This window comes from Mauremys reevesii, linkage group 2 (genome assembly GCF_016161935.1).
Source record: "Mauremys reevesii isolate NIE-2019 linkage group 2, ASM1616193v1, whole genome shotgun sequence".
Classification (NCBI taxonomy): Eukaryota; Metazoa; Chordata; order Testudines; family Geoemydidae; genus Mauremys; species Mauremys reevesii.
This window is the reverse complement of record NC_052624.1, coordinates 112,962,000-112,978,571: the sequence shown is the minus strand read 5'-3', so window position 1 is coordinate 112,978,571 and position 16,572 is coordinate 112,962,000. Positions and strand designations below refer to the sequence as shown.

At 45.3% G+C, this 16,572-nt stretch overlaps 1 protein-coding gene across 9 annotated transcripts in view; it reads left to right on the top strand.

Moving 5' to 3' along the window:
- SLC9A3 (solute carrier family 9 member A3) overlaps positions 1-16,572 on the top strand; it is a 215,276-nt gene that overhangs the window by 133,050 nt on the left and 65,654 nt on the right. The window contains exon 1 of one of the 9 annotated variants that reach the window (XM_039526812.1): positions 10,781-10,982. The exons of the other annotated variants lie outside the window; for them this stretch is intronic. Coding sequence (XP_039382746.1) covers positions 10,781-10,982 — 202 coding nt within the window. Of the gene's footprint in view, positions 1-10,780; positions 10,983-16,572 lie in introns of those variants that run through there. 9 annotated transcript variants of the gene reach the window in all.

Sequence of the window (16,572 nt, the reverse complement as noted above, 5' to 3'; positions counted from 1 at the left end):
GGAAAACAGTTTTCAGGGAAAATTTTTGACTCTCTCTAGTATAGATGTGACAACCAGCCTTTTCACTCACACACCAGGTCTGAACCAGGGACCTCCAGAGCTAAAAGCAAGTACTATTACAGCTTGAGCTAAGGAGCCATGATTCTCTATCTGGGGGGCTGAACTACTCCCCTCTGTGAATCAGTACTGTGGGAGACCTGTAAGACACACTCAGCAATGAGTCACAAAGACACAATGTTAGCAGATTTGATTTTAAGTTACGTTGATGTAAAATCAGGAGTGAAGTCCATGGAGTTCCAGTGGTGTAAAACTAGCATAAGAGAGATCTGGCCCAGAAATGTCTAACACGTACAATGTATTTGGTTTGGTTTGGTTTTTAATAGCTGACCAAGCTAAACACAGCCTGTGAAGAAAGAGAGTCAAAATGGGTTTTGTTGATCCTCCAAATCACACTGGGTAGACTCAGCCTGTTAGGGTAACAGAACGAATGGCGAGATTAAACTCAAATCAAAACCCAAACGTTTTCACAAATATGAAAAATTTCACACAAGATCGCATTTTTAGCATGTCCTAAATCCCATACTGTGTCACCAGATTGTTACATAGCTTAAATTTTGCTGTAGCTAAATCAGGTTATGTGTAAACATACTTTTCCAACATAGTGGACAGGACAGCCCTGTATGTAGAGGACCAGAAATGGCGGAGGTGTCAAATAGTTCTTCTATTCCTTGCTATTTGGCTACTCAGGCCAGCTTATTGGCAGAAGCTCCTAAACCAACTGTTTTCTATTGCAGACTAGGAGTGGTTTTTCAGCTCCAACCTAAACTGTTATCACATTATTCACAAATAACTAAGCTGCAGGTAATTCTGCCTGATTTTATTAGTTCATGTCTTACTGAGAGAGCATTCCATGTTCCTTCAAAGTGTGTGCAATGGGAAACCAACCCCTTCACTCTCTCTTGCATATGCAATAGAGCCGGAGGGACAGAGATGATTTCCATGAGATAACCACACTTTAGGACTGTTAAAAATATGAAACACAACCTCACACGTAGACACCGCTATGGTCTGTACTGTCAGTGTTTAGTTTGCAAATGAACATGGCCATTGCTAACTGACCATGACATGTCTCTTTCAAACATTCTCTGCATTTCTGTGTATTTTATTTGAGTTTTAAGGGAAAGCAAAGTTGGATGCCTAAGGGGTTTATTTGTACAGGATATAATTATTGATGACATCCTAGAGACAGATCATGTCTTGCCATTCATGAGCGTGCAAGGGGGCAAGGATTGCTCAGAGCTAGTGCCTACAGGAGTGCAATCATCCCCTTGACCATGACTTTGCCCCCCAGCCCCCTGGCCAACAGAGTTGGCTCCATATGGTTGGGAACTCAAACTACACACTTTAAAAGGGTGCAGAGCACTGTTCTGTCTCCCACCACTCCCTCCCAGAGATACTGTTTCTACTGTACCTCAGGCACCCCTCCAGGAGTTCCCACTGAGCCTGTGTATCTCACTTCATCCCCGTGCTGCTGAGCTGTGCCTTGAAGGCAGGTTCCAGCCATTAAAGCTTGGAAAGAGTTTCAAAGTGGCTTACTTACTATGTGGGTGGGTTCTTATTTTGATTTACCAGATTAAATGAATAGCTGTTCTCTGGAATTTGTGGGGGTTATCTTTTTACCTCCCCAAAAATATAACTGAATTGGAGACAGCAGATTAGAATACAAGATGTTAACTAAAATTTGTGGCATCTTAGAGACGAACACATTTCCTCGTCGTTTTTGCTGATACAGACTAACACGGCTATCACTCTGAAAGATATTAACAAAACACAGTCTCCGCTCATATTGGTATTGAGTCCATTTGTACTGCTGTAGGGCACTAATGCTCTAATCAGCTTCAGTCTCATTTTCACTGTAAAATTACTCTGATATAATCACTGCTTTTCTTCTCTTGCTGTTATTTTGGTTCCAAAAAAGATAAAAGTTCTGTAGCTTTCATTTTTAATAGTAGCTCTGACCTGGCCTGGCTTCCTAGGACTGAAGTGTGTCCTGACAAACCAGATTGTTGAAGTTAATTATTAAAAAAGATACTGTCAAGCTATTTTCCTGACTTTAAGAATCCGTTTTCTCATACTTTGGACTTTCTCATACTATTATAACCCCTTGGAAACCTGAGATTGTTTATTTTCCTTCATTGTTGGTAGACTTGCTAATGGGTTTAGTTAGTCATGTCATGTGGGTATGTATTCCAGATACCTATGCTGCAGCCTGTAGCCTTTGGAACTTCATGGTTATAGCAGGATGGAACTAAGATCCTCCCAATCTCCTAAAGAGGAATCTGTCAGCTATTGAAGCAGCATACAAGAGCAATCCCCCATTTGCACTGCTACTGTCCAGTAGAGGGCAGCAGTACACATACACATTAGTTCATTTCTATTTTATGGGGAATCAGTGTCCATTCCTTAGTTGAGGTGATATGGCTTCCTCTGATAAGTGTAGGTCCCGATCCTGCACATAAGGACATGCTTAGCTTTACAACTGTGAGTATCCCTGTTGATTTCAGTTTGGTAAAAAAGTTAAGCATATGCCTGAGTGTTTGCAGGATCAAGGTCTAATGATCACCTTCCCAAAAAAGAAATCACTTCCTTTGAAACTTCACAAGCTACATCTCCTCTTAGGATGTGGAAACTTTGGGGGGAAACCAACAGGAAAGGGGTTTTAAAGTTTAGGTGTTTTAAAAAAATCTCTGCGGGATTATTTTGAAAAATACCTTATGTTTTGGAGTTCACTGTCTCTCCAAAGCATCTTGGCCTACAAGCTCAAGCTTATTTTGTTGGCCTTGCTGAGAAGCACCTTGTCATTTTTTTGTGGGAAGTGTAATGGGGAATTACAAAGATGTATAATATAAAGATCTCATGGTGGGGTATAACATACTCCATGCTAAGGCTGGCACAGAAGGGACTAACTAGGGACTTAATAGAGTAATGATATAAGGGAAGTCAGGGGTGGGTCCCTAAGGGGAAGAGAAAACTCCCTTTGACTGCGCAGCCAGGAAGCAAAATCAGGAAGCATCCAGGGCAGGAATAGAAGCAGGAGTAGCTGGGCATTGATCATCTTGCTTACACTGAAACTACACCCATTAATTGCCTTTGTAAGTTAAAGGCTGTTTGTTTTTCCCATGGATAAAGAAAGTCATTGTTCATTTGCTGTTTACTCCTTTTTCTGGCCAAGCTTAAGAACATACTGGGCCTGACTTCTTATACATTGGGCCAGTGTGGCAAAGGGCCTGCACAGAACCGTGGGGACCTTCAAGTGGCAAGTTGCGGTATTTATTTCCCCTCATGTTTGCAATTTTATTCTGAAACCTGTGGCTATGGCTTCAGCCACACGCCTACACAGCTCTTTCATACGCAGCAACACTTACAATTAATTTTAAACTGTTATAAATCTAAACTGACTTGCTGTTGTCTCCAGGCTGTGCTGCTGCTGTTAACTTGAGCCAGATACAGCGGGGGAGCATGGGAAGGGGCAGGAGCCTATGGGGAAAAGCGGAAAGGTAGGCATTTGGCAGGGGTGTGGAGGGAGGCATGGGAAGATGTGGAGGACTGGAATGAAGATGAAATGGAGGGGGGGCAAATGGAGGCATGGCTGCGGCATACGTCTGTCCCCAGTCATCTCAGAATGGGAGAGGGGTCTGGGGGAGGCAAGAGGAGCAGGAATATGAATCACAGGAGACTTGTAGGACATAAAGAGGGACTGAGGGGCTGCAGAGAATGTGGCAAGATAGAGGAGTGGCATGGAAGGGGATGCCAGGAACTGGGCGAGTGAGAAATGTGCTATATGTGACCTGGGGAGGAAAGGTGGAGGAGGGCAGGGAAGACAAGAGAGATACTTAGACTGTAAGCTCTTTGGGGCCGAGACCATCTTTTTGTTCTGTGTTTGCACAACACCTAGCACGATGGGGTCCTGGACCACGACTGGGGCTCTGCAATACCACCACTACCAGTAATAATAATGTGGATGGGAGGCTAGGGAAAGATGAGTCCTTCATACACGGTAACACTTTGTAAACCTGTATTTTTTTTAATATAAAACTTGAAGCACTTAAAGAATTTGGTGTCAACAACAGCCTCCCTTCCTTCTTCCCCATTCCCTGGATACCTCATGTGTATAATTCCTTCTGTAGGAGGGGAATCCCCAGTAAGAAGGCTTATATGGTAAGTCAGAGCAGCCCCCCGTGCCCCCCACACTTAGATGCCAGCCTGACTTACATTTTTGTTGTTGATTTACAAAAAAAAAAAATCAAAAAAACACTGTACAGAAATGACCAACCACAAAACCTTTGATTTGTTAAGAAAGGGTAAAGGTTAGAAGTGTGTTCCAGTGGAGTCCAGTCCACTTTCTTTTAAAAAACCATTAATGTCTTGAAATGTACAGGTAAGGAATCCAGTCAGTTTCCCACTGCTATATCCTCCTTTCTCCCCTATCTCCCCACTTTACTCTCACCACTCACCCACTCTTAATTTTGCTCCCTAAACCTTGCAGAAATATATAGCTAAGGTCAAAATAATGCACTACTAGATTATAAAATCCCATTTTCATTTAAGGAAGGCCTTTCCGATGTTACAGTAGAGCAAGAGCTCTGCTATAATTAAGGTTAAGTACTGTACCATTAACATACTGCCGCATTACTCATTGCAGACAAACTGTCAAATGCTCTGCAAGTGTAAACTGATGCAACCAATGGAGCTGTGCCAATGTACATCTGCAGAGATTTTAGCACATCAGGTTTAGATCATTGCACAATATAACCTAAACTACAAATCTGCATGCTTTATATTCACTTCTATATTGCTATCCCACACTAATGTTGCAGAACATCAAACAAGTCATTCCAATTTTATTCTTCTAAGCCACTACATATAATATCATAAGAACTTTGACATAACTTAATGTACTCTGGAACTATATTTCTTTTGAAATTTTTACTGTGTGTTTGATAAGCGTTATATAAAATCACTGTATTTCCATTATAGTACAAAAATAGGAGTGTAAATTTAAGGCTGGGTGTAAAGTGCAAGTTACGGGTGGTAATGGTGAGCGATGAAGGCTTATATTGCTGCGGGAGTCTTTAATAGTTCATTTCCAAACTCTTTAAAGTGTGAGAGGTTTTGTTTTTTTGTTTTTAATTTGGAACATTGTCTAGATTCCGAGGCACAAAGAGGTGCACGCCCTGACCCTTACGGGGCACTGTCCACGGGACCGCCAGAGATTTTTGGATTCGCAGGACTGAGCCAAATGTGGAAATTTCACCACACGATGCCTGGTGTGACGCCATCAGCCGTGGTTACTCTGCCTGGCAAAATGGTCCGCAGTAGACTGAGAGTTTGATTATGACGATTGGGACTCCACTGAAACACACTTTTACCCTTAACTCATCTTAAAGTTTATTTGGGAATATAAATATAAAATGTTATTAGTGCAATTTCTCTCTCTGAGGCCTGAGCAATTTTCCAGCTCTTGTTTCTAGTCATGCAGACTCATTTAATATCAGATCTTGTGTGGTAAGTTATTTTATGGCAAAGATGGTACTGAAATGCATGTTACTAATTACTGAGAACAAAGCATGTTACATGAAACTAGCCAGAGAGAGCATTGCCCAATGGGTCCCACAGGGATACACGTGCAAAGTTAACTGTGATATTTCATGACTTACGTGTTTAACCATGCAACATTAATGTTCTCTTTGTGTTTCGTATAGATGTATATTGTGTACTTGTGTGCACACATAAGACGTATACATTGAGACATTAATTTATCAGGTTTACATGTGCCGTAGGTACCTACATGCATAGGTGCCGGAGCAACATGAATATTCCTGGCCCAGGGCCTGGCTCCAGCAATGTTTGAGGCTGGGTCTCTCCCTTGGCCCCACCTTCAGTCCCTGGGCGCTGCCCCTCGCGCATCCCCTGGGTGATTTAAAACAGCCCAGAGCCGCCACCAGCAGTGCAGTGGAGCTGAGCGGCTTCCTGCCTGCTGTACATGGTTCCTGACCCCTCCCTGTGGCCCCTGGGTGGGGTGGGGCTGTGTCTACATGTGCTGCTTCCACCCCAAGTGCCGCTACGGCCACCAGGTAAGCGCCTTCCACAGCTCCACCCCCACCCCTTTCCCACACCCCATCCCACACCCAAACTCTCTCCCAGAGCCTGTACCCCACCCCCAGGCCAGAGCCTGAACCCAAACTCTCTCCCAGAGCCTTAGGCAGGTAAGTGGGGCAGAGTTTGGGAAGGTGGGCTCTGGGCATTCTGTGCACCACCAAAATTTCTACAAACCTGCTGCCCCTCCTACATACTTATTGGGGTAATTCCTCTACCCTGCCTGCTCCATTCTGGCTGGCAAGTACGCTAATGAAATGCACAAGAATCTTGCACTCCGTGCACTTCAGAGAGCAGCAATCTTTTATATTTTAATATCCCTCGGCTTACAAGAATAGTTACAGTAATGGGACAGCTCTATCACAAACACACCTAGCCCCTGCCCTTGGTGTTGTCAGCTATTGTGTTGTGTAAGCATTTTAACAATGCTGTAAACCTTGTTTTGTGAATCTTCCATGAGCTGGCAATTAAAAAATAAAAAACAACAGTAACAATATGTACTTCTCTAGCACTTTACACCGAGGAGTTCAAAGACCCTGACAAATTCTAATTCTCACAGCATCCCTTTAAGGTAGCTAAGTACTATACCCATTTTATAAACAGATAAACATGGGCCCTGTCTACAGGACAGGAATATTTCAAATCATTTTCCTGGCAGCTATCACTGTTTCAGCTCCACCAGTGTTAACTCCACTGGGGACCCCTCCTGTGGATTGCCCAATGTCTGCTGCTACTGTTTTAAGCACCATGTCATCTAATGCTGCTCACAGCAAGCCAGGATGCTTAAAACAATGGTGGCAGGTTTTTTAGTCTGTTTATGCTACAGTGGCACAGCTCCAGCACTGCAGCTGTGCCACTATAGCATATAGACATGCTACAGTGATGCAAGGGGTTTTTCTGTCACTGTAGTTAGCCACTCCTCTGAGCAGTAGTTTAGGTGATGAAAGAATTCATCCATCGACCTAGTGCTGTCTACGCTGGGACTCAGGCTGGCTTAATGACGTCTCTCAAGGATGAGCAATGTAGCTAGGGCAACCTAACTTTTAGGTGTAGATGTTGCTAATACTGGTAACGATGAACTGATGTTAGCAACTGGGAAAGCTCTGAAAAAATTTGCTTAGGACAAGTCTACAGTAAAAAGTTAAGTCGATCCAGATAGGTGTCTCATGGAGCAACGTAGGTTAGCAGACCTAAGCCCTGGTGTAGAGGACATTAGGTGGATGGAAGAATTCTTCTGTCGACTTAGCTGCAAGCTCTCGGGGAGATGGATTAATCACAATAATGGGAGAACCCCTCCCATTGCTGTAGTAAGTGGCTACACTGAAGTGCTACAGTGATGCAGCTGTACCAGTGTAGCAGTTTAAATGTAGACATAGCTGAGTGTAGACAGGGTTTAGATGTGACATTCCCAAAGTCACCCAGTGAATCAGTGCCAGTACTGTGCTCTAAGTCAGTGGTATTCAAACTTTTTTTTCTGGCAACTCAGTTGAAGAAAATGGTTGATGCCCACGACCCAACGGAGCTGGGAATGAGTTTAGGGTGTGGGAGGGGCTCAGGGTTGGCGCAGTCGCAGAGGGTTGGGGTGCGGGGGTGAGGGCTGCAGGGTGGGGCTGGGAATGAGGGGTTCAGGGTGTGGGAGAGGGTTCTGGGGTGGGGGGAGAGGACTCTGGGGTGGGGGAGGGGTGTCAGGGTTCTGGGCTGGTGGTGCAGGCTCTGGGGTGGGGTTGGGGATGAGGGGTTTGGGGTGCATGAGGGGGCTCCAGGTTTGGGGGGCTCGGGGCTCGGGCAGAGAATTGGGGTGTGGGCTTACCTTGGGTGGCTCCCAGTCAGTGGTGCAGCGGGGGTGCTAAGGCAGGCTTCCTGCCTGTCCTGGCACCGCGGACCACGCTGCGCCCCAGAAGCAGCCAGCAGCAGGTCCAGCTCCTACGGGGAAGCTCACAAGGGGCTTTGCGTGGTTCTCACCCACAGGCACTGCCCCCCCAGCTACCATTGGCCAGGAATCGGCCAATGGGAGTACTGAGCTGGTGCTCGGTGCAGGGACAGTGCACAGAGCCCTGTGGCCCCCCAGCCTTGGAACCGGACCTGTTTCTGGCTGCTTCTGGGGCACAGCGCAGTGTGAGAACAGGTAGGGACTAGCTTGTCTTAGCCAGGCAGCACCGCTGATGGGACTCTTAATGGCTCGGTTGGCGGTGCTGACCAGAGCTGCCGCGACCCCGTGCCTTACATTCCGTGACCCCATACTGGGTCACGACCCCCAGTTTGAAAACCACTGCTCTAAGTATTTAAACAGCCCTCTCCCTTTGTTACAAAGGCCAATGTCTAATTGACAAGGAAAATTCCTAGTGTGGGTGCATTTTAAGGAGTCAAAGTCCTTTTCCAGACAATACTTATGCCACACCCCTTTACCATGAAATACATGTCCCAGAATGGAATGTTCTAATTTGCATTATACTTATACTCAAATGAAATGGTTTATCTGCTAACTAGATTACACATATCCTGTACAGATACAGACTTCCAGCTCTCTGGTTACCTCTCAAACATCCCATAGCACAAAAAAAATCCCTGTGCTCTGACTGGCTGGGGTCATTCAGAGTAACTGCCTGCTGGACTTGGTTTAAAAAACATCTCTCAGAGAAGAGAACATTTTCAAGTTGCTGCTGGCTACATCTTCCACAAGCACATCCTTGAGCAGAGGCACATCAGATAAGCTTCAGTCTACACCGCACTTTTATCAGTAAAACTTTTGTCGGTCAGGGGTGTGAAAAAAACACCCCCAACCAACAAAAGTTTTACTGATGAAAAGCACCCGTGCGGACAGTGCTACGTCAGTGGGAGATGCTCTTCCACCGAGAAAGCCCTATCACCCATCCGCAGGAGAGGTCTGTGCTGCCGACAAAAAGCAACTTTAAGGGGCATAGTGTAGACACAGCCTTACTCTCATTTGCAGCTTCAGAATGGTCCAGCTGTGGAGAGTCCCCCATAACTACCTCACTCAGCTATTTAATGGAGAGGTGAGGAGAAATTTGTAGGACTATATTTAATACAAAATGAAATTTCTCGTTTGGGGTGAGGCCCTGGGCAGCAAAAAGGTAGAAGAGCAACTTCCCTCATAATGCTAATCTGAGTGTGCCTTCAGTTTGAGGAAATACAGGCTAAATCAATCTTAGTGGCCTTTGGTCTCCAAGTTCAGTAGCTTAAAATAAGGTTATCATACCACAAAGAGGAGACACCCTTAAGTTATCAGCAAACTTGAAGAAAAAAAAAAAGCACAACCTGTACTTAAAAATGTATGACTGTAAATAATCAATTAAGTGATTTACAGGGCATCTTGCTGGGTTTTTCCTTATTTTCCTCAATGTCCCAGTTGAACCTTGGGTTTTTTAAAGCCCTTTGAATCATCTCATGTCTTATCTCCGGGGCATTTCTTGCCTGCTATTTATCTCTCTAGTTTTGAACTTGGAGCACAGACCTGCTGCATCATATTAAGGAAATGGACTAGCAGTGTTTTTCCACCCCGTTGCATAGAACTAGTGCCCTGCCCATGTTGCGCCCAAATATTTCAGTTGCTTCACAGTGCCTCGCTGGGCGGCGCGGCCGGAGCGTGGGGAGGTGGTGCACAGGGATCTGTTTGCTCAGAACACACGCTGCTTTGGTTGCAATCCCTTTGACAGCAGCGTGATGGTTATCCTGGCTCCGGCTGCCCAACACAGAGTACGCACAGTCCGGGCCCCGAAATGCAGCCGAGTGAGGCGCTCAAGCAAAGGTTATTGGGGGGGCGGGAATCCCAAAGGGCGCTGCACTTTGTACCCATAAAGAAGTACAGGAAAGAAAGCAGCCAGGAGAGTTAAACACAGCCCCGAGCCCTGGCCCCTGGCTGTGCTGGGGAGAGCCGCGCAAGGCTGCTCTGGGACGCAGCAGGTTGTAATGAGCCGGATTCCGGTCCCGCGGCATCGGGGTGTCACTGAGCGAAGGCAGTGGGGCCCCGCCCCGGCAGGGTGTGTGTGTGTGTGGGGGGGGGGGTCTCTGAGGGCTGTGCCTGGCCCTGGGGGAACGACCCCCCAAGCTCTTCAGAGGGCAGGATTATGTCCCCGGAGCGGGAGCTCCCTGGCCTCTTGCCCCCTGCTCCGGCTCCAAGTTCCAGTCGCTCCGGGCGGGCGCGCCCCGCTGCCCGCCCATCCACCCACCCAGGACCCAGTGCCGGCGTCCCAGGCGTGCAGGGGTCGGCAGCCCCCAGGCGCTCAGCGCTGCCCGGGGAGAGGCCCGGCTCGGCAGAGACCCCCCGGCGGCGCTGCTCCCTCCGGCCCGGCTCCGCCGTCTGCAGCAGCCTCCTCCGCGGGAGAGAGGAGCGTAGCCCCGCCTCTGGCGGCTCGGGGACAGCCCCATAAAGGCAGCTGCCGGCGGGCAGCGGGACCCGAGCTGCAGCATCTGCCCGTGTGCACCGCGCGCGGCGCCTGGCGAGCCCCGACCCCTGCCGGCCCCCAGCGGGAGGAGGCAGCAGCAGCAGCAGCCCGCCCGTGGGCAGGGGGTCACGGCGCCTGCAGGCGCGGGGCAAGGACCGAGGGGCAAAGGCATCGCAGAGCGCCTGGCGCTCCCAGCCAGGGCAGTCCGGTGCGCTGGGCAGATGAGCTTGGGGATGAGACAGGTGCCCTTAGCCGAGGGGCTTCTGGTTCTCCCAGCAGCCCTGCTACAGGAGAAGAGCTCGGGGGACCATACAGCGGGCAGCGGACCTCACTTCTTTCAGATCGTCTCTTTCAAATGGGATCATGTGCAGGAGCCCTACATCATTGCTCTCTGGATACTTGTGGCCAGTCTGGCCAAAATCGGTGAGTCCAGAGCTCTGTGTACATCTGCCCTGTCTGATCGCCCCACTTTAAGTGAAAGAGGCTCGTTATCGCCTGCATTATTCCCTTTTCTATGCCCAGGGGGGCTGTTTTACTGAATTCGTTGCCAGCTTCGTTTCTGAACAGTGCCATCCACAGCGTTCAGCAGTGGGGTTTTGGCTGTACCTGTGGATACCTCACTAGTTCATTCTCATTGGCTAGGACAATAGCGTTTGTATCTGATGGTTTATGAACGCAGTCTTATTGCCACTGGTCCCGGGGAAAGTGTTACAAAACTAAACCAAGTACGGAATAGGAAATCAAATTTGGGGTATCTATAAAATGACTGCACTTGCTTATGATATGCCTTCCACTTTCTTATAACAGGCAGCAATGTTATATAATGACACTTTAAACAAATGTTGCAAAGCCACTTATCTGGAGCATTAGTATCCTCTGCTATTGTAATTCAGTATGGTGTTACCTGGAGAATGCAAAAATGCAACCGTTTATGTGGAATATGGGTCAATTTGTATGTTTTAACTAACCAAGAGCTATTGTTTTCTGATCTGATTCTGATTTCTAAAAGTGCAAGAGTTTATCTTTCCATATTATTATTACTAAGGTCTAAGCAATTTTATGTTTGTTTGCTAGTTAGCCAAAATTGATGTTAATAGTTTGATGCTATTATCTGTGAAGGTCAATGTGCCTCAAACTAGATCTCTAATTTTGCTGTAATGTTAAACATCTTACAGGGATGATTCACCTTCAAAAAAGAAATCAAATGCAAATGCTATTGGCCAATTGAAAGGCCATCACGTTTTATAGGTGAATTTCCTTACTTGTGTTAATAATAGTAATAACTAATAATACTTTAGATTATTAACATTTAAATATGTTTACAAATTTAATTCGTTGTTTCACTTTCAATGTAGGTTGCAGGTCACTCAGATTGGAAATTGTAAACAAACTAGTCTCTTTTACTTTTGGTTGGGGACACATTCTCACAATGCAGCAATGTTTGGGTTGCAAATAGCATTCAAATCCAAACAAAATTGTTTCCATTAATATTTAAAAAATGAATGAAGTATATGAATGCCAGTTTCAGTATAAATTTTTAAAACAAAACTTAGGTTTGGGGTCTTCATCTATCTGAAAGTGTATGTGTTAACTTAAGATCTCTGTGAGAATAAAATTATGAAACATATCAAGAAAATGTGCTTGGAAAGTGTAATCTCCTAATGAACAAGATACCTAAATTATCTATAAAATGTAGAGTTTTGATTTGGTTGACTTTCATTGACAAGTTATGTCAATTTAAAGAGACATAAAACTGCACAGTGACTGTTATTCAATAGCCTTGGATACTTTTTGACTCTGAAAAAACAAAAGTGGTGACTGGAGAAAGGGGTATAGGCAAAAGAGTAGCGCCACTGGCAGCAGATAAATTAAGAAATTTCAGAAATAAATTGGTTGCCAGTTTGAGCCTCCTTTTTGGGATACTCTCCTAGTAAAGTATTTTAGGGTTTGTGGTTTGTGTTGTTATGAACTGGCTTCTGTGTATGTGTACCACTGCTCTCTACTGAATGGAATCAGCGCTGCACAATCTCTATACAGCTAACAGCTAGTGGGGATTCCCCTTTAGCTTAGTGGTAAGGAACTTTTGAAGCATGATGAGTTCTATTTCAGCTTTCACCATGAAGTCCTGAGTAGACGGTGTTGTGCTGCATAATGGTGTCCATTAAGTCTTTGGTGTCCTTGGATTTGTTCCAGTATCATTTTAAGGCAGAGGCAAATAATTCAGGAACTACATCTGGCTCAGTTTTTAAATTATTGGAGCTTTCTTCATTGCTACACAGATTCAGTGACCATTGCTGGTGGACAGTGACCCCAGATACTTCCCTTCTCCTCTCTGCCCATTTTTGTAACTGTGTTTCACTTGAGGGGTCTCTGGAGGGGCACTGAGCAATAACTGCATACTGTAAAGCACCAGTAGCATGTCTTGAGCTGGCTTAGCTGCTCCCACCAGCCACCAATCAGATGAGAGAAATGCAGAAGTGACCACTGCTGATTGGTGCAGACAGAGCAAGGGTGTCTGATCTGGCTAAAACAGGAGTAGTTTTTTTCAGAGAGACAAGATGGGTGAGGTAATATTGGCCCAATTTCTGCTGATGAGAGAGACAAGCTTTCGAGCCACCCAGAGCTCTTCCTCCGGTCTGGGAAAGGTACTTAGAGTGTGACAGCTAAATGCAAGGTGGCACAGATTGTTTAGCATAAACAGTTAGCACATATTCTAACGGACCAGTCAAGGTGAAGAAGTTTGTTTCAGTCAGATCAGCTGCAGCCCTGACTAGGGATGCTGGAAAAAGGGAGGTAAAAAGCAAATGAATGTTGTTGGGCAGGATTTAAGGAGGGGAGCGGAAGAAAAAGACTAAGGGGGAACTCCCACAGGTAGGCATAGAAGGAAAAAGGAAGAAGACAAAATGCAAGAGACAGACTTTCTGTCTTGCTCTGCTTCTTTATTAGTGCCAAGGTAGCACAGATTAACCTCAGCCTCCTGGCTGAGGATACCTCTGAATGGTGGATTCTTGAGCAGACATGGAGCTGGCTCTTATACCCCCCTCCCTGTGGCCCCTGGTACAGTGGCCATGTCAGGGAATGGGAGAGGTATTGTGGGGGTGGGTAGAAGTGGCTGGAGTAAAATATATTCCAGCAATCCCTAGATGGCAGATGGTCCCTAGGGGCTGCTCTAACCAGGCTGGGGCTGGGGCAGGGCAGAGAAAGGGGGAGCCTTAACAATCCCATCTGCTGTACGCAGTAGAAAACACAACAGAGAATCTGTCCCATAAAATATTTTTTAAATTGCTTGATCAACTATCTGATGCCAAAATATTATACACCAATAAGTTTGATTTTATTAAGGTGGTGCTAGTGACTCTTTTGATGAGATCTGCAGGTATGGTGAGGATTAAATCCTTTTGTATCTCATAGAATCATAGAATCTCAGGGTTGGAAGGACCTCAGGAGGTCATCTAGTCCAACCCCCTGCTCAAAGCAGGACCAAACCCAACTAAATCATCCCAGCCAGGGCTTTGTCAAGCCTGACCTTAAAAAGCTCTAAGGAAGGAGATTCCACCACCTCCCTAGGTAACCCATTCCAGTGCTTCACCACTCTCTGAGTGAAAAAGTTTTTCTAATATCCAGCCTAAACCTCCCCCACTGCAACTTGAGACCATTACTCCTTGTTCTGTCATCAGGTACCACTGAGAACAGTCTAGATCCATCCTCTTTGGAACCCCCTTTCAGGTAGTTGAAAGCAGCTATCAAATCCCCCCTCATTCTTCTCTTCTGCAGACTAAACAATCCCAGTTCTCTCAGCCTCTCCTCGTAGGTCATGTGCTCCAGCCCCCTAACCATTTTTGTTGCCCTCCGCTGGACTCTTTCCAATTTTTCCACATCCTTCTTGTAGTGTGGGGCCCAAAACTAGACACAGTACTCCAGATGAGGCCTCACCAATGTCGAATAGAGGGGAAATGATCACATCCCTTGATCTGCTGGCAATGCTCCTACTAATACAGCCCAAAATGCCGTTAACCTTCTTGGCAACAAGGGCACACTGTTGACTCATATCCAGCTTCTTGTCCACTGTAACCCCTAGGTCCTTTTCTGCAGAACTGGTTCCTAGCCATTCGGTCCTTAGTCTGTAACAGTGAATGGGATTCTTCCGTCCTGAGTGCAGGACTCTGCACTTGTCCTTGTCTATATATAAATACAATCAAATGACATGATTTTGTAGGAGGAGGATTTTTGGAAGCTTATGAATGGAAGGTGGGCAAGTAAGCTAAGTCTCCCTTCACATATGGAAGTAACCATCAGTTTTATTTTCCCCACCGGTAGTGACACTGGCTTTACATGTATTTTGTGCATCTGATGGGCAAGTATGTGAGTGCATTTAAGACCTGGCTATTGTGATTCATGTTTGTTTGCAGAACATAATGTGCCACTGACAAAGTTACTCTAGTGAAGAACTTTCAGAGTATTACCAAGTAAGCTTACATATCACTGCATACAGTTTTTCTATCTGAAATGGGGTAGTCTTCAAAAATGCAGAAAATTGCATGTGATATTTCAGTTTTCTGGGGAAGGATCCACTTTCCCCATTTTCTTTTTTTTCTGCATCAAGGATACTTCTCCCTCCTGCCCAAGTTGGTATGATTGCAGGTATGGGGACAGTGTCAGCACTTGTCTGGCCTCCTTCACTGTTTCCCACACTGCACACATTTTTCCTTGGATTGGTAGTGGCTGGGACAGTCAGGTGGGAACTATGTGACGCAGCTGAGTGTGTTATCTCATATATCAAATTTAATTAGATTGGGTTCTGTTCCTTTAAAAGGTTCCTGTTACCTGTTCTAGGATACATGGTGTTATCCTTTGGCCTATGGGATTTATTTCTTCTCATGAAAGGCTTGCTTATCAATATCTTTAGTCAGGGAGGCCAATAAATTCTTTACATGTGAAAAGTTAAACACATGAGTAAGACCACATCTGTACTAGAAAGGGTTTGCCATTATAGCTGTGCTGACAAGCCCTCCTAGTGGAGATGCAGCTTATATCAGCAAAAGGACCTTTTTGGCTGCATAACAACTTCTACGTTAGGATTTCTGAGTTATGCTGAGTAGGCGTGCGAATTTTTTTCCTACCCTTAATTGACATAGTTATGTCTGAAAAATGTTTAAGTGTAGGCCAGGCTTAAAGTAAAAGACAAGAAGGGACACTCACTGGCCCCACCTCACGCATCATTTTTGTTGGTGTTTTTTTTTTAAACACACCTTTCAGGTCTCTTTGGTATCATAAAGAAGCAAAATAAGCACACAATCTTCCTCACCCCTTTAAAGGGCAGGGAATGAGAATAGAAGACACACAATGGGAGAGAAGAATATTACAAAAAAGTCAGAAGTAGGAAAGAGACCAAAAACTCATCCAAGGGAGTGGGTACAGGAAAGAGACAATAAGCTCAGGAGAAAAATGGAAGCAAATCTCTTTATTTCAATGCAGAGATTGTATTGCCAATTTCTTTTCTGCTGCCACTCTAACAGTGACTGTTATGTAATCACCACCAAAGAAAGGTATGTTTTTACTGCAGGATAACTAACGCATTAGCTATCTTGCAGTAAAATCCTAGTGGAGACAAGGTTCGGTAGTTTTTACCATACTAGGTGAGGTCAATACTATTCTCCTGCCCATGGTTTACTTCAAGGTAAAAACTACAATGCTTCATCTTCACTAGAATTTGACAGCAGAATAGCTAATGTACGTTAGTTATCCTGCAGTAAAAATCCCATGGTAAAAATCCCCCTACCTTTTTTGTGATGAAGACATAGCCAATGACAATGCAATTGATTGTATGGATTACCTTAACCACAAACAAGAAAAGTTACCACTTTCACTTCTGCAATCTTGCACATTGATGTTGCCATTTGCAGGCCTACTCTAGAAAAGATTTGCCAGTATTGCTATATCAGCAAACCCTCCCAGCAATGATGCAGCTTATACCAGCAAAAAAGTGCTTTTGCTGGTATACTTATACTGATTC